The sequence below is a fragment of the Myxine glutinosa genome, chromosome 2 (assembly GCF_964187855.1).
Source record: "Myxine glutinosa chromosome 2, kmMyxGlut1.1, whole genome shotgun sequence".
NCBI lineage: Eukaryota > Metazoa > Chordata > Myxini > Myxiniformes > Myxinidae > Myxine > Myxine glutinosa.
In genome coordinates this window covers 169,894,285-169,917,025 of record NC_136262.1, presented here as the reverse complement: position 1 = coordinate 169,917,025, position 22,741 = coordinate 169,894,285, and the positions used below count along the sequence as shown (strand labels likewise).

Genomic DNA, 22,741 nt, shown 5'->3' with positions numbered 1-22,741 from the left:
GCGTAACAGGGACGAATTGATTCGAATTTTGTGAAAGTCCGGTTCCGGATACGATCATTTTTTAAATGACAAAGTGATTCTTCATCATTGAGAGATGAGCTGCCAAAAACGATAAATAGCATGATGTTTCAAAAAGTTGTGGACGAGTTATGACAAAACTAGGTGGATGACTTGGTTAGGTGACAAGAACAAACCAATTAGATTTTGATTCAGGTCCGAATCCAGATCAGGCCGATCAGTGAGATACCAAACATAAAATGTTCAAACTGGCAGAGGTACATTTCGGCTCCACTGAGTGCCGTTCTAGTTTAATGTGTTACTATTTAATAATTTAAACTATAACGGCACTCAGTAGAGAGCATACCTCCGTCTGGTTGGCCATATCACTCAATGGTGAAGAATGACTTTAAAAAAATCTACGTGCTGGATCCGGATCCGGATCTTCACCAAAGTTGAATCGATTCTTACTTGTCACACACACAACATGTCCAATAAGTTTCTTCCAAATCCATCCATACCTTTTTGAGATATCCTGCTATGTATCGTTTTTGGCCCAATCTCCCAATGGTCATGATCACTTAAAAATTAAATAATTCTCATATCCGAATCCATATTCAGATCTTCACCAAAATCGAATCGAATCGCCCTTGTCAGACACCCGACCTCTCCACCAAGTTCCGTCCAAATCCGTCCACAACTTTTTGAGATATCCTGCTATGTATCGTTTTTGGCCCTATCGCCCAATGGTGAAGAATCACTTAAAAATTTCTCGTAGCCGGATCCGAATCCGGATCTTCACCAAAATCTAATGATTTTGTCCTTGTCACATATGCTACAACTCTGCCATATTTCGTCCGAATCCTTCCACAACATTTTGAGATATTTTCTTCACAAACGGACAAACAAACAGACAGATCGACAGTGGTGAAAACATAACCTCCATCCACCTTTGGTGGCGGAGGTAACGATGTGTGGCATATGATCGTGCAAAACTATTGTTAGGATTTTTTTTTTTTTTTTTTTTTTTTTTGTATACAAGATCGAGGCTCGTGAAAGAGCGAACATTAATCACACAGAAAGACAAACAGACACATAAAACAAATAACATCGGGAGCGGTAGACAAGATGGGGAGAGAGGGGGAAGGACACAAACACAACATTTGAGAGCAGGGACCGAGAGACATGGAGACATCGAGAGATCTGTGGGAGGGAGAGGGCTTTGGGGGGGAGGCATGTGAAGGGGGGGAGGCATGTGAAGGGGGGGGGGGGGGTGGGAGAGGTATAAACATATGGACACTGCCAGGATTTCCAGGAAAGAAGTTGGAATTTCAAACAAGGTGGATCTGGGGTGAATTAGTGGGGGTAGAAAAGATCAAGGTTATGGATGGGGGAAGATAAGAGATGGTGGTGAACAGCTGTTTTAAAGACCTGGAGGGAGGAGAGGGATTGAAGGGAGTGTGGGAGTTTGTTCCACAGGCGGGAGAAAAGAGGAATGAAAGAGTGAAGGTGAGCAGAGAGCCGAGATTTCGGCAGTTTAACCATCAGAGGGTTGCTGGCAGATCTTGTGCGACCTGTAGGAATATTTGGGGGACAGAGCACAGAGAGAGCTGGGGGAGCAAGGCCGGAGAGGAGTCGGTAGAAGACAGAAAGGCCACCTACCTGCCTGCGGTGAGTGAGTGAAAGGCCCTCAGAGATAGCTTCATCGCGGGAGATTCCAATGATTTTGAAAGCTTTGGATTCAACAGCGTGAAGCCGAGCCAGGTGTGAGGCAGGAGCACCAGCCCATAGGGGAGAACAGTATTCCATTGAGCTGCGGATGAAAGCCTTGTATGTGGTGAGGAGCTCAGGTGTGCCGAGGAAGGACTTCACACGACGGAGGATGCCCAGTCGGCGACTGGCTTTGGAGGCCAGCTTGGAAATGTGGTTTTCCCAAGAAAGATCATGGCAGATAGTGAGACCCAAAAGCTTGAGTGACAGAACTTCTTGGAGAGGATTGTTGAGAAAGTAGATGGGAGGGTTGTCCAGTCGATCCAGTCCAGTTGTCCAGTTGTCCAGTAGGATGCGAGACTATTGAAATGCCCCTGTCTGTCTGTGTGCCGTCCATGTGTTGTTGATTCTTATCTCCATAATTCAGGATTCAGAAGGTGTGTCTGTGTGTGTGTGGTGTGTGTCCATGTCTACAGTCACGTGAAAAAGTAAGTACACCCCATGTAAAGTTTTGACTTTTTCAACATATTTCAACATACAGCTATTTGATCTTCATTTCAACAATATTGATAGATAAAGGTGATATAATATAACAAATATCATGAAATATTTACATTTTGTAGTCCATTGTATAATTTAAATAAATATAAATGCAAATTTCGCATGTGGAAAAAGTAAGTACACCCCTACATTTATCACCACTTCAAATACCTAAAATTAGAATCAGGTGCACCAGCTCAGGTGCAAATGATTAGAACATCGTCAGAGAGGATCTTGGAGGAACCTGTCTTATTTAAACCTCAGACATTTACTTTGGTTTGCTCTTTGTTGTTGAAGTGTCCGGCGTCACCATGCCTAGATCAAAAGAGCTCCCTGAGACCTTCAGAAAGAAGGTTATATATGCCTACGAGTATGGGAAGGGATTTAAAAAGATCTCCAAACAATTTAAAATCAATCATTCGGCTGTCCGGAAGATCAACTACAAGTGGAGAAGATTCCAAACAACTGCCAACTTGTTCAGGCCAGGCCGTCCCAGCAAGTTCAGCCTGAGAGCAGACCGCAAGATGCTGAGAGGGAGTCTCTAAGAACCCCAGAATGTCATCACGGGACCTACAGGTAGCTCTTTCCACTGTTGATGTCAAAGTGCACGAGTCTACCATTAGAAAGAGGCTGCCCAAATTTGATCTACATGGGAGGTGTGTCAGGAGGAAACCTTTGCTGTCCAGAAAGAACATCAGGGCAAGGCTAAAATTTGCCAATGAACACCTAGGCAAAGACCAGCACTTCTGGAACAATGTGCTCTGGACAGATGAGTCAAAGGTAGAGCTATTTGACCACAATACCAGAAGACATGTTTGGCGAAAACCAAAGACAGCATTTGCCCACAAGAACCTGATACCAACTGTAAAGCATGGTGGTGGAAATATTATGGTTTGGGGCAGCTTTGCTGCATCAGGGCCTTGGCAGCTCACCATCATAGAATCCACTATGAATTATTCATTGTACCAGAGGGTGCTTGAGGATAATATGAGGCCATCTCTCAGAAGTTGAAGCTCAACCGAAGGTGGACCTTGCAACATGACAATGACCCTAAACATACCAGTAAATTCACCAAGGAATGGCTGAAAAGAAAGAAATGGAGGGTTCTGGAATGGCCCAGTCAAAGCCCGTATCTAAATCCCATCGAGATGTTGTGGGGGGATTTGAAACGAGCTGTGCATGCAATAAACCCCTCAAACATCGCACAGCTGAAATAATTCTGCATGGAGGAGTGGGAAAAAATTTCTCCCAGTCGATGTCAGAGACTGGTAGACAGTTACAAGAACCGCCTACTTGAGGTTGTTTCTGCCAAAGGGGCCAATACCACCTATTAGAGCCAAGGGTGTACTTACTTTTTCCACATGCGAAATTTGCATTTATGTTTATTTAAATTATACAATGGACTACACAATGTAAATGTTTCATGATATTTGTTACATTATATCACCTTTATCTATCAATATTGTTGAAATGAAGATCAAATAGCTGTATGTTGAAATATGTTGAAAAAGTCAAAACTTTACATGGGGTGTACTTACTTTTTCACGTGACTGTATGTCAATATATTTTCACTTTAAAAATGTTTCTCGCTGCAACTGCTTGCCTGATCAAGGTGAAACTATAAACATAGAAATGACTCCCCAATAAGAATATTTCATTGATAACTCTAACCTCTTATGTCACATGGTATGGTAGCTATATTGGATTAAAGGAAAAAAAATGTGGACATTGTTTTCTCCGAAACCGTTCAATGAATAAAATTGAAACTTGACATGTGTTTTTAACTCCCCATGGTGTGCATGGGGTGATAATGATGATGTCATCGGTGAAGTGGTATTCCAGCCATGATTGGTTGAATTGAATTCCTTATCTGAGAAATCTGAACTTCATCTATCTATAATTCCAGTAATCTCTGTATGTATGTTTGTTTGTTTGTTTGTTTGTTTGTCTGTGACCGCTGTTTCTCGACAACCACGGGTCCGATATACTTTAAACTTGCCAGGTATATTGCTGGGGACCCGAGGATGTGCCTTTTCAAGGTTTCATATTAATCGGACAATTACTTACCGAGCTATGTCCAAAAAACGATTCAACCAATCAGAGAGCAGCGAGCTATCGCGTGTGCCGAACGTGGCGAACACACTCTGCCTCGGACGGCACATTTGAGAGCGTATTCATTTATTTCACGTTGGAAAACTATGTTGCCGTTAAACTATGTTTTAAAACTAATTAAAACTACTATCTATAATTCCACGGGTCCGATAAAAAACACCGTACTCGCAAGCCGTTCGCTTTGGACCAAACCATTTCATGTAAATAGAGGGGGGGGGGGGGGGTTGTCACCACTCGCAAGCCGTTCGCTTTGGACCAAACCATTTCATGTAAATAGAGGGGGGGGGATATAATTTTAGATATATATATAGTACGGGCATGCCCTAGTATATCTAATCTACAATCCGATGTGAGTGAAAAATTAAATTTATGACGTTATCGGTCATGTGGTCTGATGGTCATATTGGACTGAAAATAAAAATGTAAAAAAAATATTCTCCAGAACCGTTTAACAGATCGAACTTCATACATATGATCAACTAGCCATGGTGAATATCGTTTGTCTTTTCTTTTCATATTCACTTTCATTTAAGCAATTTAGCCTTAATGTGCACAAAAGTGGTCGTTAGATATTATTTATTTATTTATTTATATTTTTTTGTATACAAGATCGAGGCTTGTGAAAGAGCTAACATTAATCACACAAAAAGTCAAACCGACACATAAAACATATATTAAGGGGAGCGTTAGACAAGATGGGGAGAGAGGGGAAGGGCACAAACACAACATTTGAGAGCAGGGACATCGAAAGATCTGTGGTAGGGAGATGGCTTGGGGGGAGGTGGGAGAGGTATAAAACATATGGGCACTGCAAGGACTTCCAGGAAAGAAGTTGGAATTTCAAAAAAGTGGATCTGGAGTGAAATTAGTGGGGGTAGAAAAGACAAAGGTTTTGGATGGGGGAAGATAAGAGATGGTGGTGAACAGCTGTTTTAAAGACCTGGAGGGAGGAGTGGGATTGAAGAGAGTTTGTTCCAGAGGCAGGAGAAAAGAGGAATGAAGGAGTGAAGGTGAGCAGAGAGTCTTGATTTTGGCAGTTTAACCATAAGAGGGTTGCTGGCAGATCTTGTGCGACCTGTAGGAATATTTGGGGGACAGAGCACAGAGAGAGCTGGGGGGGCAAGGCCGGAGAGGAGTCGGTAGAAGACAGAAAGACCACCAACCTGCCTGCGGTGAGTAAGTGAAAGGTGAAACTTTAAACTAATAACTTTAAATTACAATATTCTAATAATCAATCAAAAATCAATAAAACTACGGATAATGGCAATGTATGTGACATAATAGGGCATATGGATGATACGGGTAAATGGTCCCTAATAGCAGTGGGCCATAACAGCAGCGTATTCAGTTAACTATGGTATTGTGTTCACAATGAGCACGTGGCACGAGACTATGCGCTCTACGAGTGCCGTTCTAATTGGTCAAGCATTTTGACTCACGAAGCATTGTTACAAGTTTTCAGTTGCTCCAAAAAAAGAGGGGCAGAAGTCATTAAGTCTGACAAACAAAATTTCAACACCCTATGTCCATTGGCAAAAAGTCAGGTCAGGTATGGGAGGAATCATGTGCCAGAGCAGCACGTCGCCACATCCTCATTCTGCCAGTGCCCCAGGAGCCTCCATTTAGCCATCCTCCAGGCAGACGCCTGGCCCATCCCAATGACCTTGAGATGCCGATCAACCTGCTACACCCACGAGACACGTAGTCAACCCGTTGCCCTCCTCCACTCACGATGCTCCCTCGCTGAGAGACTCTGTTGGACAAAGTCCAACCAGATATAGCTGAGGATTGTCTGAAGAGACCCGATACTGAAGGAGTTAAGTTTTTCTTCAGATTCTTAGTCAGAGTCCAAGCTGTCCAACCACAGTGCCACAACCCATTGTCCAGTGAATCCATGACTTCCCAGGCCCAACCCAGATGTCTATCAACATCTAGCTCACAATATGCAGAGACATGAATATCACTGCCAAGGTAATTTAATAACTCGATGACTTCAACCTCCTCTCCACAGACAGGAACAGACACGATAGCAGCATCCAATATGTCATTGAAAGACTGGATCTTAGTCTTGACCCAGGAGACCTGTAATCCCAGTGGCTGTGACTCCTCATTCAGTGCATTGAGGGCCCCTGTAAGGATGGATGTCCAGAGTCTCCGCAAAGATGACTGTATCATCTGCAAAATCAAGGTCAGAGATCTTGACACAACTATAGCACAACTATGACACATCTAGCATCACAGCTAGATCTCTCTGACATGGCATCCTCCACATAAACCAGGCCATACAAGCGCTGAAAAGTGTGGGGACCAGTACACACCCCTGACAAGCTCCAGTAGCAACTGTGAATAAGTCAGAGAAGGAACCACCACACTTCACAGCACTCTCAGTATCAGTGTCAATCAGCTTTGGCGGAATCCCACAAAGACTCAGGATTCTTCAGAGGGCATCCCATGTCACTGAATTTAACACTTTGCCGAGATTAACACAGGCCGCAAGCAGCCTCTGCTGAAACTCTTGCCTGCATTCAGTGAGGACCCAGAGAGCAATAATATGGTCAATCGTTGACCTCCTTGGTGTAAAGACAGACTGTTCCAGGTGCTGGTGCTCAAGCAGATGGAGGCGAACCCTATCATAAAATCTCCGAGCAAATACATTGCCCAGCATTGAGAGCAGCATCACCCCTCGGTACATTCCAGAGAGGGACAACAAGGCCCTTCTTACAGTCAGTTGGGATGATGCATGTGCTCCAGCAGAGCACACAACTGCATGCAACAACATGAGTACAGCATTTTGACCAGCCTTGAGAGGCTCAGCACGGACGCCACAAATCCCGGGAGCTTTTCCCCCTTTCACTTGATTCACCGCAGCCTGTGTTTCCACAAACGAAGGTGGTTCACAGTTGATTAGAGGGTTAGCAATAGGGATAGTAACACCCCCTGCCATCAAACTCAACAGCTGGTGGGTCAGCTTGGTAAAGCCACTCAAGGTAACAGGCCCAGCGGGCCTTCACTTCAGACTCGTCTGTCAAGAGCTCATCACCCTCTGCTCTAACCGCATTACACCAAGGAACAGGCTTGGAGGAACGCAATGCATGGATTATTCCTCTGTAAGCAGGATGAAAACACTTGACTGCAGGTGATGCTCTAATTTTTACACAGATTCCTCACACATAGGCCTCCGTGTCCACCCTCAGCACATCCAGTTTTATGCCTCGGCTCCCTGAACAGCTCAATTCTGTTATCAAGTTATGCCGCTGACTTTAGTTTCAATCGTAAATGTACTTCTTAAGCGTTTGCTGACTCCAACAAATATCTGGGCAAAGGGAAGTGCAGTATTCTTTGTTGTAGTTGGGAAAGACCTTCATCCTGAACTGAAGACGGATGTCCTGGTTGACCGCTCGATGGACGAAATGTAAGACCTGAGGCTTGCCAATTGAGCAGGGACACAAGTTGGTGGCGCCTTCGGTTTTGAATATGAGGTACAATATTTTCACTCGTCAATCCAGAGTAAATATTTCTTTAGTTCGTCCTACGTTTGTTGCAGGTGGAATTGAATGTGGTATCTGCCTTGAAACGTTTTACTCTGTCCTCCTGCTTGGTTTGCAGTTCTTCGGCTGTTTTGCATTGACCGAGTTGAGTCATGGCAGCAATTCAAAGGGTATGAGAACAACTGCCAAGTACGAGCCTGCCACACAGGTAGGGCCTTGGTACCCAGGTACAAAACTCAGGTGGATTGAGGCTTGCTTTGCTCATTTTAAAATTGATTATTATTTTCTGCTTTTGCTCTGATATGAAGTTTTTATTGCTCAAACTCAGACAAATATCATTTTCTGGTTTGGTGAATTCGATTTAAAATTAAAATTTCTTGCAATTTATCAAATTTCAAACTTTACTTGAAATAAGTTTACGTGTTATAACTACCATCTTACAATCACGTAATATAGAACCTATTATTGTGAATGGTTACACATTATCCATTTGAAATGGTAAAAAGATGTATGCTTATACATCAATGAGAAGTGTAGGTAACAAAATGCATTCGCACACAAATCTACACTGAAACTCTTTTTGATAATATTGATGGGTTCAAGTTAATGAAAACTAGGAAGCGTCTTTTTAGAAAACGAGAAATGTAATTAACGCACTTGAAACTTTTTAATTTTGAAAGACGCCACAAAATGAATGAAATTTTTAACCTTGGTGTTGTTACTTATGGCAACCATGTTTGAAGCCCTTCTGCGGACCATTGGTCCATGCAGAGTGACCGGCTCTCATGAAAATAACAAGCCTGGTGTTGGATTAGCAGTTACGGTGGCTGGCTTGAGATCTTAAGGTCTTCAGTTTGAGCCCCTGTCGTGTTGAATTAACACGAGGTGGGTTGGCTCAGCCTATAATCCTTCCGAGGTCAGAAAAATGAGTACCAGCTTACTGGTAACAGGGGGCGCTGCATCAGTGGCACATCCGCACTTCCAGAAATGATGCAACCAACAGCCACAGGCTGCATCCGAAATGACAACAACATGAAAATACCAATGTACACTCAAGCAGGGATCAAGCTGGCTGCTTCAGGACCCCTTGAGGGTGGAGGGTCATTGCCTTTCGTGGAGGTCAGGGGTGGAACCCCATAAATCTATTGAGGTTTAATTATATTTAAATAAGTTCTGAGGTTTTAAATATTTAAATAAATCTATGAGGTTTTAAGAAATTAAATATGTCTGAGATGGCTTCTCGAACATGTTAAGTCATAAGGCCATAAGTCATAAGTCATCATGGTAATTTGTACCATGACCACAATAAGCCACAATTCTGAAACTACGGGACAAATGTTGTCCCAGGAAGGTACGAAACATGTCTCGGGACACTTCCGTGTAAAACGGGACGATCCCTGAAATTATGGGACGTCTGGTCACAGTGGATCCATACTGTATTGTAGTTTCACTCATGCAACTACTTCATGATGTCCCTCTCACAGGAGTTCGTGTTAAATACACCCGACATTGAAGCAGCCAAGTGTTGGGTTGGGAACCTGGGCAAGAATGCCACTCATGCTGTGGTGTATGCACAACTGTACACAGCTGATGGGCAGCACCATGGTTTGCACACCTTTGTTGTACAGGTAAGGGCAAGTTTTTAGGCATGAGTAAAGCCATAATCATGAAAATGAATCTAAAACCTGTTAAATAAGTTTAGGTTTGTGTGGTTGACATGTGATTGGATTCAAGTGGGAACGTGACGATCTTTATGGAGAGATGATTATTGTGACAGGTGAGGCACCCAAAGACGTTGCTCCCTCTTTCTGGAGTAATGGTGGGAGACATGGGCATGAAGCTCGGCCTCAATGGTCTTGACAATGGGTAAGACCATTCATTTTTACAGTGAAAGTTTAAATGTTTTTTGAAATGTGGATTCTTAATTATATTGCATTCCTCCCGCCAGGTTTGTTCTCTTCGACAATGTGCACATTCCAAGAGAGAGTCTCCTCAACCGTACCGCGGATGTGACTCCAGAGGGAAGATACGTCACACCATACAAGGTCAGTCATGGCTTCTCTCAAGTCATGCAGAGGTTGAGGTTCGAAGTTTTGATTGATGTATGTCATCGGAAATTACACGAGATCTGTGCTTCGAAGACACCCAATGGAGTTGGGCTGCTCCTCATAGGCTGATGGGGTTTTACATTCTCCACTTCTGGATCCAAGATTCATTATTGCAGCCAAATTTTTTGCTTATTACCTTTTATCTTTGTCTGATGTGTGTGTGTGTGTGCGTGTGTGCATGCATGCAAGTTGCTGTTTTTGGCGGCTATCTCCACACATGGGTGGGTTTCAGGAGATGGAACAGAGACTACCCAGTCTCAAAGTATCAACATCCGTTAGTTTGTGTATAATCTACTATATAAGAGAGCTGTTGGTCTGTGTGAGTGTGTGTGTGTGTGTGTCTGTCTGTCTGTGTGTCGCCATTTTTCTCAGAGATGGCTGAGCGGATCTTCGTCAAACGTTCAGAGGTTCATCAGTGAGTGCCTGTGAGTGTTTAGGCCAAAAATTGTTTTTAATAATTATGAAAAAAAAAAGTTCGTTTTTTTGGATTTTTATTTATTTATATTGCTCGATAGTGCCGAAGCCTTTTTAAATTAATGACAGTTATATACAAGTACACATTCGCAAAAATAAATACAAAACAATCACCAGACATTTGAACACAAATAAATCAAACAATTCCAGAAGTGTATGAAGTTGATAGTAAGGCTTCTTCTTCTTCCTGATCCGCATCACACTTAACTCAGAAACGTGATGAACGCCACATTCACCAGCATATATTCAACGAAAAGTTGATGAACCCCCTTTCTCTCTTGCCTCCTGCCCCCCCCCTCCACCCCCCATGGACGCTGTCCGAGACGATTAATTTAGACAGGGTCCTCGCGTCCAATTCTGGTGTAAATTTTCCGCCAAATTAATCCTTCCAGATAGGGAGGGAACTGTGCTCTTGATGCCCCACTCCTATAAATCAAGAATGGCTGAGCTGAATCTTAAGTGGGTCTTAGGCTAGTTGATGACCATTGTGAAACTGCGGGGTAAACCTCCCATCCAGTATTTACACACTAGTGCATAACCAATAGAGAAAGAGACGATCAGTCAGGTTGGAAACGAATGGTCATGATTAGTAGAAGGCACGTATTTATAAGCAAACAGTCATTTGCAAAGCAAAGGCAGTGTCACAAAGAAAGAACAGTACCCTTAAACACACAAGCCTGTCCTTTAGTCATTCATCTTACCACTAATCTGCAGACACAGGTGCCTCAATCATTTCGGGAAGCAGGATAAGCAAGGATGGTAGCCAGATAAAGTGGAACCGGTGGGGTATGATATCGACCCTGGCCTCACCCGTATGTGAGCTGTTTGGCTCATGTGTAACGAACAAGTTGTATGGTGCAGGTGATTGAGAAGGGCAAGTGAGAGGTGCGGTGTATGTGGTAGCGCCCTGCAGCTCCGTTCTCATTCCACTTGGTACGTATCAGCCTCACGTTCTCTGGGCGCCTAGCCTGGACTACCACTCGGAACTACCACTCAGAACTACCACTCGGAACTACCCCTCGGAACTCCCACTCGGAACTACCACTCGGAACTACCACTCGGAACTGACATTCGGAACTGACGCTCAGAACTGACACTCGGAACTACCACCTGGAACTGACGCTCAGAACTGAGACTCGGAACTACCACTCAGAACTGACGCTTGGAACTGACACTCGGAACTACCACTTGGAACTACCACTCGGAACTGATGCTCAGAACTGACACTCGGAACTACCACTCGGAACTGACACTCGGAACTCGGAAGGGAGTGAGGTGTGAGAGGAAGAGGGAGGGGGAGAGAGAGAAGGGCAGAGAGAGAGGTACGAACCTTGAAGTAAAGTGGTGTTTCACAAGAAAGATATTTATTGATTTATTAGAAAGCAATAATTAACATGAGTACCAGTTTATGAGTAGATTCTTCCATGAGCCTCAATCTGATGTATACAAGCTGAAGTTGTATTGCTTCACTAACGTTTGCCGCCTCAGGATTCAAAGGATCGTTTTGGAGCCAGCCTTGGCATCCTGTCATCAGGAAGAATTTCCATTTCCAATTCCTCTATCACGAATATGATAGTGGGCCTGACTATTACCGTGCGCTACTCTGCGGTGCGCCGGCAATTTTCGCCTTCTGATGACGAGGAAGAATTACCTGTACTGGAGTACCAGCTACAGGTGATTGCATCGTAATTGCAACTTTCCTGTTGTAACTTCATTTTTCGGGAGACAAGTAATCATAAATACGTTGTGTGATTATGGTGTATTTCTGAAAGCAAATCAATGGGATATTTTTGAATTTTATTCCCGGGCAAATTTAATTACCTATGCGAGGAATAATATATTTGCTTGGACTAGAACAGAGGTGTTCTTTATACAACTTTTATGTCTTTATTTGCAGCAATGGCGTCTGATTCCATACATTGCTGCTGCCTACGCTCTTGACCATTTCGCTAAAATATTGCACATGCAGTATACAGAGTTTATGCTGTCAGTTTTGATGAAGGAAAACAGCAAGAAACAGGTAATGTTAAAACATGACATCACAGGGCCTGATCTTGTGCCTATCTTTACCTGCCCCACCATTCGTTCTTCATTTCTGACGAATTTGTTTTTACTGATTATGTGGCTATTCATTCGACTTATCTAGAAATGTCAAACAAAGAGAAAGAGAGAGAAAGAGAAAGAGAAAGAGAAAGAGAAAGAGAAAGAGAAAGAGAAAGAGAAAGAGAAAGAGAGAGAGAGAGAGAGAGAGAGAGAGAGAGAGAGAGAGAGAGAGAGAGAGAGAGAGAGAGAGAGAGAGACTTTTGACTTTTCTTCCCCTTTATTACAAGGAAAACAAGTTTTACATGGTGAAGGATGTTTGTACAGGCATCAAAAGAAATAACCAGGAAAGGAAGGGGTAACAAAGAAGCAATACTTTAGATTTATAAATTGATTGTTAGAACACCACCAATCATACCACATAAGGATTGTTTCGCACACCACCGGTTTTTAAATAAAACAGGATCTTGAGTTTCAAACTCAAAAAGAACACGCGATGTAACCAATGCTTTAAAAACAGTTAAAACGTCATCATCTAAAACGTCAATGTTCTGCAGTTTACGTTTCCTCGATAAATAAATGGCAAGTTTTGCCTCAGAACACAGAAAGTTTGCTAAAAGACATTCATTTTTACATTGATACAAGACATTAAAACCAAATATGAAAACACAATGTGTAAAAGTCAAACCGAGCCCCCGGATCACACGTGACAGGATTTTAAAAAACGAGGCCAACCTTGAACATTCAATAAAAATGTGAAAAATGGTCTCTGGGGTGTCGCAAAAGGGGCACAATTCCGAGTTTTCAGGACATATACAGTGGGACAGGATGTTGCAAGGCAGGATGTTGTGCGCTAACCGCCATTGTAGATCACCCGAGCGCTTGACAGTAGGTTCTTTGTACATCACCTGCCAGTTTATTGTTGTGAAACGGTTAGCTTGAAGCAGCGCTCGCCATTGAGCTTGTGGCTCTGCAGGTTTGCCAGGAAAAAGAGTGAGAACACATAGATTGTACACTGAGGATTTCTCCATCTGGGTAAAGAGCCTAAAACTTTGAAATAAAATTAAAAGATTTGGGAAAGGACATTGGGATCGATGGAGGGCATCTTCTATGTCTGGGTCCCATTTTAACCCGGTTTGCTTAAAGGTCCGTAAAATCACAGAGAAAATTCTGCCAATGACTCTGATGGACCTCACACTGGTGGCCACGGCAATGTCAGCAGCTGGCTTCCATCTATGTACAAAGGGGTTCCTGAGGTGTTTTACTCTGGTAACACCGGCATCAATAAACTTTTGCATGAAAGATCTGTCACTACAGACCCCATCAAAGAAAGAATTTAGAAATATTGGTTCATTTAGGAACATCTGAAGGGAGTAAGCACTGGTGTCACGGCGAAAAGAAACAGCCTGCCACGCTTCCAGCATGCTTCGGTAAAACAACGGGACCGATGTCATATCCACGTGCTTCGCGTCAAGAAGAAAAAGCTCGTCACCATAGCCAAGTTTCCCAGCTTGCCTAAGCAAGCAATGGGCAAAGGCTTTCCATGGGACGTCGGAGTATAGAAGCCTTCGTGCTGAGAGGAGGTGAAAAGCCATCACTTTGCTCGTCACATCTATTAGCCCCTGTCCACCTTCTGCAATCGGCAGGCTTAGTATTCCTGGCCGGAGCCAGTGCTTCCCCCCCCAGAAAAAATCCACAAAAAAGCTTTGAAGTTTTTTAAGGATAAAACCTGGGGCCTGCAGTGCTTTGAAAACATGCCAGAGCATTGATGCCGCGAGATTATTAATGACCAGAGTACGACCCCGGAAGGAAAGCTGCCTCAATAGTCCCCTCCATTTTATCAACCGCTGCTCAGTTTTGGTAATCAGCGACTCCCAGTTTTTTGAAATAAAATCTTGAGTTCCAAGAAAGACACCGAGGTAATGTATTCCTTCATTGGTCCATACAAGCTGCCCTGGTAGGGTTGGAGGGGGAGTTTCATTCTGTGGACCTAAGTAAAAAGCTTTGCTCTTTTCCCAATTAACTTTAGTCGAGCTTGCCAGGCTAAATTCCTTGACAGACTCAACCAGAGCACGAACATCGTCATCGGAGTACACAATTGCACAGAGGTCATCCGCATAAGCAATGGTCTTTACGGGATTTTCTAACGGCAGAGGATAAAACCCTTGTAGCCGTGTGCGTAAACGATGTAGTAAAGGTTCAATTGATAGGGAGTATAGAAGGCCAGACAGGGGGCACCCTTGACGAATACCCCTGGTAACAGGGAAAGGCTGACTTAAAATGTTATTTACTTTGAGCAAACTAAAAATATTGTTATACAATATTTTAATATAACAAATAAAATTTTCCTTAAAACCAAACCCCCGTAAAACAGCAAAGAGATAAGAGTGATCAATCGTGTCGAAAGCTTTTTCTTGGTCTAAAAACACCAGACCAACATTTCTATGTTCAGCAATACAAATATCGATCATATCACGTACAATAAAAATGCTATCGTGTATTGTCCTTTTAGGAATACAATAGGATTGATCGGGGTGTACAATCTCCCCAATCAGAGGTTTAAGGCGGTTGGCAAGAACTTTTGAGAAAATCTTGTAGTCCGTGCAGAGGAGCGAAATGGGACGCCAATTTTTAAGTTGCTGGAGGTCTCCTTTCTTAGGTATGAGAGCAAGTATAGCCCTGCGACAGCTGATTGGTAACAAGCCTGATCGTAGGCTATCAACTAAGAGGTCAAGCAACTCAGGTCCCAACAAATCCCAGAAGGTTTTGTAGAACTCTGCAGGGATTCCATCAAGTCCAGAAGCTTTACCTGTGGGCAAAGTTTGCAAAGCAGTAAAAAGTTCGTCAAGAGTCACTTCCTTGTCAAGTTGTTGACATGCAGGTTCGGACAAGGTGGGCAAAGAAGTGGTTAAGGAATGAATCATGTCTTCTTTAATGTTTCTGGCACAATACAAGTCAGAGAAGTATCGTTTTGTCAAGCTTCTAATGTCTTTTGGATCGTGTGTTGTTCGGCCTCCTGGTGCCTGCAGCGAAGTTATTTGCTGGTTTCTCTTTTTTCGTGCTTCTGTGGAAGAATTTCGTGTATGACTCACAGGACTCCAATGACCGGACTCAGGTTTACAAAAGGTCTGGTTTATTATTCACTTCATTCCATTTACCAAATAATACCGCATTATTCAATGGCTGAGATTAACTCTTTTCCATGGTCTTTTCGTTCGGCTGATGTTCTTCCGCAGCGCCGTACTCGTTCATTCCATCGTTCCGTCGGGCAGGGCTTCTGAGGACAAGTCTACTTTACTCAACGTTTGCTCTCGTTATATCGCCAAACTGGACTTAATCTCCTCTCCGCTAATGTCCCGAGGTCATGCATCGCACCGAGTCCTGGCATCAGCTCGCTCCCCTCCTGCTGTGATTTCCATTTACACAGCAGGGGGGGGTGCTCTAGCCTGGGGCCTTGACCAGGTGTTTCAAGAGATTACATTGTTCATACACATTCTGACACTCATTTACAAACTCGTCTTTAACAGAGTTTGCATGTACAATGTATCTGCTTTGTTACCAGGTTAATTAATAAGTTACCAGGGCCAATCAATATGTTACACTGAGTTACACTTCCACAATTCCCTCATCTTTTTGTTTTTGTTTATATTAACCATTAATCTAAACATCAATATAAGTAAACAATCAATCACTACTAGTAAACATCATTACAAGTATAAGTAAATAATCAATCACTTTGGTAATCAAATTCCCTTAGGCATACACCGTCATCCTGCAAGAATCACAAAACATTTCGTTGGTCATTGACTTCTTCCATATCGTTCAATCTATTGCATTTGCATCACAAATATATTTTCAAAACAACACTTCACCATCACCAAGATACAACAATTTCACTTCATTTTCAAGTTTTGTACAGCATCTGCACCATCTGGCAAAAAACGTTTGCCTCCACACAAATGTTGACTTTGTTTGAAAGGAAGGGCTGATCACTTGTGTTTGAATCCAGGTATGAAACATTTTCTCCTAATGTCTTCATAGCTCCTGCACTACTTCGTGTAGGATTTCGCTGTTGTGGTAACACTGCGGAGTCATAGACTGACCCTTCTCTCCATGTAGCATTCTTGCCACTTTTTGCTGTGAACCATAATGATTCCTTGAACAAGGCCTTCACCCAGTTGTAGTCGACTTGCCTCCTCCCTCATTGTGAGTGGGCAGCAAGTATTGGTGTGACGTTGATTGGCCAGCAAGATGTGGAACAGGGATGCCGGATGCATCCACACTGATGTTGGGACCATGGTGTTCAGGTCATTCATGGTCCTTACCAGGAGCAACCAGCAGAATCGTGCACAGCTGTTGTGACAAGGGCACAGCCGTTTTTGCAGCTCCATGCTGGTTCCCCGGACGTTGGTGAAGTAATAACATATGTCCCCGCATTTCACAGAGGTTGCAGGTAAAATGTCGTTGTCCTGCAACTTCTGATGTGGTGAATGTTCGAAGTCTTCGAACAAGAGTAAGTGATCGCCTTTCTTTCATATGTTGCAGTGTGATCCAGGCAAATGGTCACATAAATTTCCTTGGTGAAGGTAAGCATTCATCTCCAAGTTACACGGGAGAATGTCTTCATCATTCTTTGAGAAAGAGGGTGTATGCCACGATTAACTTCATTTTTTAGCCACAAATTTTCTTTCTCGAACTTCTTCCCAATTCCGTTAGCAATCCCTCCAAAATGTGATCTCGTCTTATCTTTATGCTCAGTCATATCTGAATCTGCTTTCCGCACACACTGAATCAGATAGGGTACATCTTACCATGAAATCAGCATAATCATGTATATCTTCCGACAGTTTCACATTCAACAATTTGTTGTTTTTCCTTAACTCAAAAAGTTATATTCATTTATATGCGTCACACAAATAATATTCAATCAGGTATGTATTTTATTACTAAACTAAGAATAGCATTGTATATGATTACAATCACAAACGGGAATACCTAATTCCCAACAACAATTTTCCCAAACCAACAAATTAAGCATAATGTATTATTACCATAATTCCTCTCCACTTTTTCTTTTCCCTCTTTTTTTTTTTTTTAACAGTGTGTCACTCGTGGTGATATGAGTTCATTGATATTGTAATTGACACAACTCATAACATTGTCGTTATGCCATTATCTTAATTCTACTGTTTATGTTGCCATAAAAGTCTTCCTTTTCTGGTTCCACATTTCTTTCCTCATTTGTCACTTCATGCGTTATCATCGTGTTGTTGGTTACCTTATTCAAACACACCGTCACTAAGGCTTTCAAGCAAGCCACCACTAAAACAATTGCCAATATAACTACTAAACCAACAAACAAGTCTGCTACTCCTTGTATATGTTCATACCTATGACATAGTTATATGTCGATGACATTTAACATTATATACCAAACTAACAAGCTTCCTAAAAGGTAAATAAAGAAAATCCCTTAATATGTAACATAATCAGATTATTTGTCTTACCCTGATCCCCCTATCTCCCGGGGTTGAACTCAATCCCCTGATCATGAGTGTAGTTGTGATACATTTTTTTTTCACTCATGCTGTATTAATATCAGTAGATAATTGTATGTCATGTAGGCAAATAAATGTCACTATTCCAAGTAGGAATATCACATGTTGAAAATGTAATGTTTATCAATGCAAGGGGTGTTAAAATGTAATTCAAATGACTGTAAATCACGACTATCATTTTTCTACCACTGAATGTTCTGCTGGGCTGCTAGGTGCAGCCTCATTTTCTGTGGGATCGTCCACCTTAGCCCCATGTGCTTGCTTGCAATGAGAGGCATGAATCCAACTTTCTATTTTGGGTCCATATTTGTTTCTATTCTTATCAATCTCCTATGGTTTATCAATTCGTTCCAAGATACCGCAACCAAAGGTTTTAACCAAAGCTCTACCAAACTATTTCCAATTTGAACAAAAATGCCAGTGAAACAATGATTCGAAGGATTAACTTCAAGGGGTCAATAAATTTATTCTATAGCCAGATCTAATTTTCCCATCCAATAGTTTGCCTTGCCACATGTCATATTATAACACCTTAATAAACCTTCGAAAAAATGTTTCCCATCTCAACAAATTTCCTTTTTTACAAATAGCCATGTGTAACTTACGTATTTAACTACAATTTCCTCTCAATTTGTTTGGCCTAACTGGCCGCAAAAGTGGCTGCCAGCATGCAGTACCGTTTTTTATCTACCAAGGAAGTGTTCCACACAAGACCTCTACCAAAATGTTGTTTGTAAAAACAAATCTGGGATTTCTGATTACATGGATGCACACTCTCAGGACATTTTCAGGCTGCTGTTAACAATCCACTACGATGACTTAATTCCTTTACCCACAATCAAATAATTAGTACAAATTGAGGATATTATCCCTATCACATTCTTTTATAGATTCATTATGTTGGATCTAATTTTTTCCAATAATTTTCCACTGCTGTAAGGCGGAACAATAGCTCTCATAAGTCTTAGTAATATCGTACTTAATTTGCCCAGCAGAGAATAATTTATTTACTATCCTTTCTCATCTGTTAACCAGTGACTTTGTTTAAACTCCAGAACTGAAAACCCACAATAGTTCAAACCAGCAAAATTTTCTTTACTCTTTTCCCATATCATCTATGCCTAAAACACATCCATTACATACAGCACAATTTATATGCTGATAAAATTCAAGTTTATATATATAAAATCCATGAGCCGAGTATTCTGGGAAGTCAGTGTAAGACCTCTCCCAAATTTGGATGTTTTTGTACTTCCTCATTTCCTTTTATGAAGCTCATATCCATAAATAGATGTTATTCTCATATACATTCTATCAAAAATGGAATCCCAAAATTACTCACAATTTTACTATTAATTAATGGCTGCTCATAACCCAGCACATCAAATTTTTTATATTCCATTTCCCTTGACAAAAGAGATAATGTTCATAATCAAATTATATTTCTATTTTATTTTACGGATTCTCTGGATATTCAATCCCATCCACATATCCCAATCCCATCCACATATAACTATCCATTTCCAGACAGGCACACTGTCGGTGTCAACAATCTTGTAAGATTGATACACAAAAACACACACACACATGCATTATGCATATTTGTTTGCGTTGGAACCATTATTTACAGATCAGATGGGTGTCAATTTTATTTCAATTTCATAAAATTTGTCAATCAAATTCAAAATGCTTATAGACAAATGAACCAAAAGTCCATTCTTAGAAAACCTTTATGATGTCAAATTGAAATTACCCTTTCTGCCTTCACAATAATCTATCCAAATTTTGACTACACACCCATTTGCATGTCAGTCGACCATTGACCTATCAATTGTGCGGAACAATAGTCCGAAATTCCCACCTGATCATCATGTGACTCTTGTTACTTGGTTTGCCAACAATTGCAACGCAATTGTTCCAAACTTTGTAAATTTAAAATTGCTGTGCCCAAAATAGAAGATCCAATTTTGGCATTTGATCAATTAATTATTAATTTGTTAACAAGCAAAAAGAAAAATGAATCATTCTTGCTCTGAAAACTTTTCAGACACAAGAATCATCGACAGTTATTCATGTTTGTCCAGTAATCTAATTTGTTGAGGCCAATCGTCATTTGGGATTTGTCGCAATGAAGGCCTAATCATTGTCTGAGGTATCGGTCAGCACTGGTACCCTTGATCTTGGTTTCTTTGTCCTTGGTTTCTTTGTCCTTGGTTTCCCTGTCGAAATTGTCTTCTGCTCAGATATGGGCATCTCCTTATCCAGTGTCCCATCTCTCCACAGTTGAAGCACCGGCTTCTGTCGTTACCTGGGCTGTGCACCTGTGCACTTGTATTGCTGGGCTGCATCTCTACATCCCTGAGTTGCCACTGCAATCTCTCGTTATCTCCTGAAACACGAAAAAATTCTCTGTACCGTCCTTTTTGGGGAGACAACTGGAAATCAGATGGGACAACTGTCACTTTCATTCCTAATTTCGAGGGCAGTTGTGCATTTGTCTCCTCCACTGTATCCTGTATCCTTTTTATTTTAAATTCTACATCCGTTATCTGTTCTTGCTGTTCCCGTTGTCTGGATTCACCATCCCAAAGATGGAATGCAAGCCAGTCTACCGTTAGATTCTGTCTCTTTCTGGCTTTCAATCTTTGTTCTAATCTTTCCAATCGACTTCGCTCAAATGTACCATCTCTTGGAAACTCCTCATCATGTCCCTTTGTCCACAAATACCAATTCTCGACCTGCCTTATAGCTTCGGCACCATAACGGTCGTACATATGATGTGTACAAGTACCTTTTTGTGGAATCTCTGGTTGTCCTTGTGTATTCTTGTAGGCTCCATTTCCCATTCTGCCTTTTATCAAAGTAGCGTTGGATGTGTTGTAGTTTGTTCCTCTAAAGCTTCACTCGTACCTCCAGGAAGGGTCTCTCCACCTGTTCACACGGTGATTTCCAGAGAATCTCCCTCAGCTGTGGCTTTTGCACAATCCAATCTCACAGATCAGTATTTGCAGATGAGCCGGAGGGTCAGTATGAAATGGGTGAATCCTCAGGTGTCCGCTCTGTTTGACGGGGAAATCACACAATGGTAACCGCACATATATATCTGTATATAAACTCACCACCTTGCTCAATTTTCCCAGGTTGTCTCCACATTGATAATATCTCGCAAAGATATCAAAGCTTCTTTCTTGAGACCGCATTTTCATTAATCAAACAATCAATATATTCAATTCAATTTATTCAGTTCAATTTATTCAGTTAAATTTATTCAATTAAATTCAATCAATTAGATTCAATCAATTAACAATTCAATCAATTATTCAATTTCAATTAATTCATCAATATTCATCAATAAATCAAATTAATCATTTTGGATGACTCCTTGCATAAGCCCTTTCCCCAATGATGTCAGGACAGGTCCATCCATTGACTGAGATCGAATCTCATCGGTCGTCACCTCTGGTTCGTACCTCATGTTAATTGATGAATCACCGTCCTGTCCTAGGGTCATATCTGACATATTTCCCCATTTTGCCTGGTCTCCACAAATTTTCTTTGCAACCACTAAAGGCAACTCATCCTTCATTCGTGAGACAGCCAAAATGGATGGCAGATATTAAAGTTCATTGGGAAAAACATCTCATCATTTTTCTTTTAATAGTATCCAAAATCTCTTGGCAATATAAATTTCGTAAAACTCCTGAAATAAGACTGTAGAATTTCTTCAATCATGCTAAATTTTGAAACTCCATCGCTTGTAATACCCAATTTATCCCATAGGGCTTGAAAGTTCTTTCCCAAGTTCATGCAGCATTCTGCATTTGAACCCTATGATATCATTCATAATAATCATCATGATTTTATAGTCATGGTCCTATCATAATCATCTATTTAAAACGAACATTTCCTTTATCACCACAGCTATGTGGTATAATCAACAATAGAATAAAACTGTACATAGCAACAGGCTACCTCATGGCCACTTAGTATACCTATTGACAATAAGTCATAACAATATCGAATAATCACTGAACAATTCAAAAATCGCTTCCCCTGCTCCAGCCGCAGCATCCGTGATATTTGTTTGCTCATTCACTATTCCTGATTCGTCATCAAGGATCTCCATCATCACACAGCGTACTTAATTCCGCATTCTAATGAGAATTCAACAGGATTTTACGACTCAAAGGAAAAGAACGAGCAGACCTTTTGCAGGATGATCGTTACAAAAATCGTTACATATATTAAAGTATTTATGATGTCGACAAATCATATCTTAATTCTTACAAGATTTTGGTTCTTTGAATAAATCACAGCACCGGGAGAACCAGCTCCAAAAATGGATCTTTGTGTTTATTCAGCACCCTAGTAATTGGTTCTTTGTGTACTAATTACACAGCACCCAGGCCCCGCTCATATGGATCTTTGTGCAGCGCTACACAGCACCTGAGCAAAAAGGGGTTTCATCTACATTTTCCCTATCTGGTGTACCATCCGTGATATTTGTCTGCTCATTCACTATTCCTGATTCGTCATCAAGGATCTCCATCATCACACAGCGTACTTAATTCCGCTTTTTAATGAGAATTCAACAGGAATTTACGACTCAAAGGAAAAGAACGAGCAGACCTTTTGCAGGACGATAACTGGAATTAGTCGTGAAAATATATCCAAATACACAAAAATACACACCCACACAAATAAACAACATTTA

At 41.5% G+C, this 22,741-nt stretch overlaps 1 protein-coding gene across 1 annotated transcript in view; it reads left to right on the top strand.

The window, feature by feature from the left end:
• The window catches only part of ACOX3 (acyl-CoA oxidase 3, pristanoyl), a 95,105-nt gene that overhangs the window by 9,662 nt on the left and 62,702 nt on the right, over positions 1-22,741 (top strand). Inside the window, exons 5-10 of the mRNA XM_068104529.2 lie at positions 7,966-8,055; positions 9,332-9,475; positions 9,625-9,713; positions 9,796-9,892; positions 11,918-12,103; positions 12,327-12,449. Coding sequence (XP_067960630.2) covers positions 7,966-8,055; positions 9,332-9,475; positions 9,625-9,713; positions 9,796-9,892; positions 11,918-12,103; positions 12,327-12,449 — 729 coding nt within the window. The remainder of the gene's footprint in view (positions 1-7,965; positions 8,056-9,331; positions 9,476-9,624; positions 9,714-9,795; positions 9,893-11,917; positions 12,104-12,326; positions 12,450-22,741) is intronic.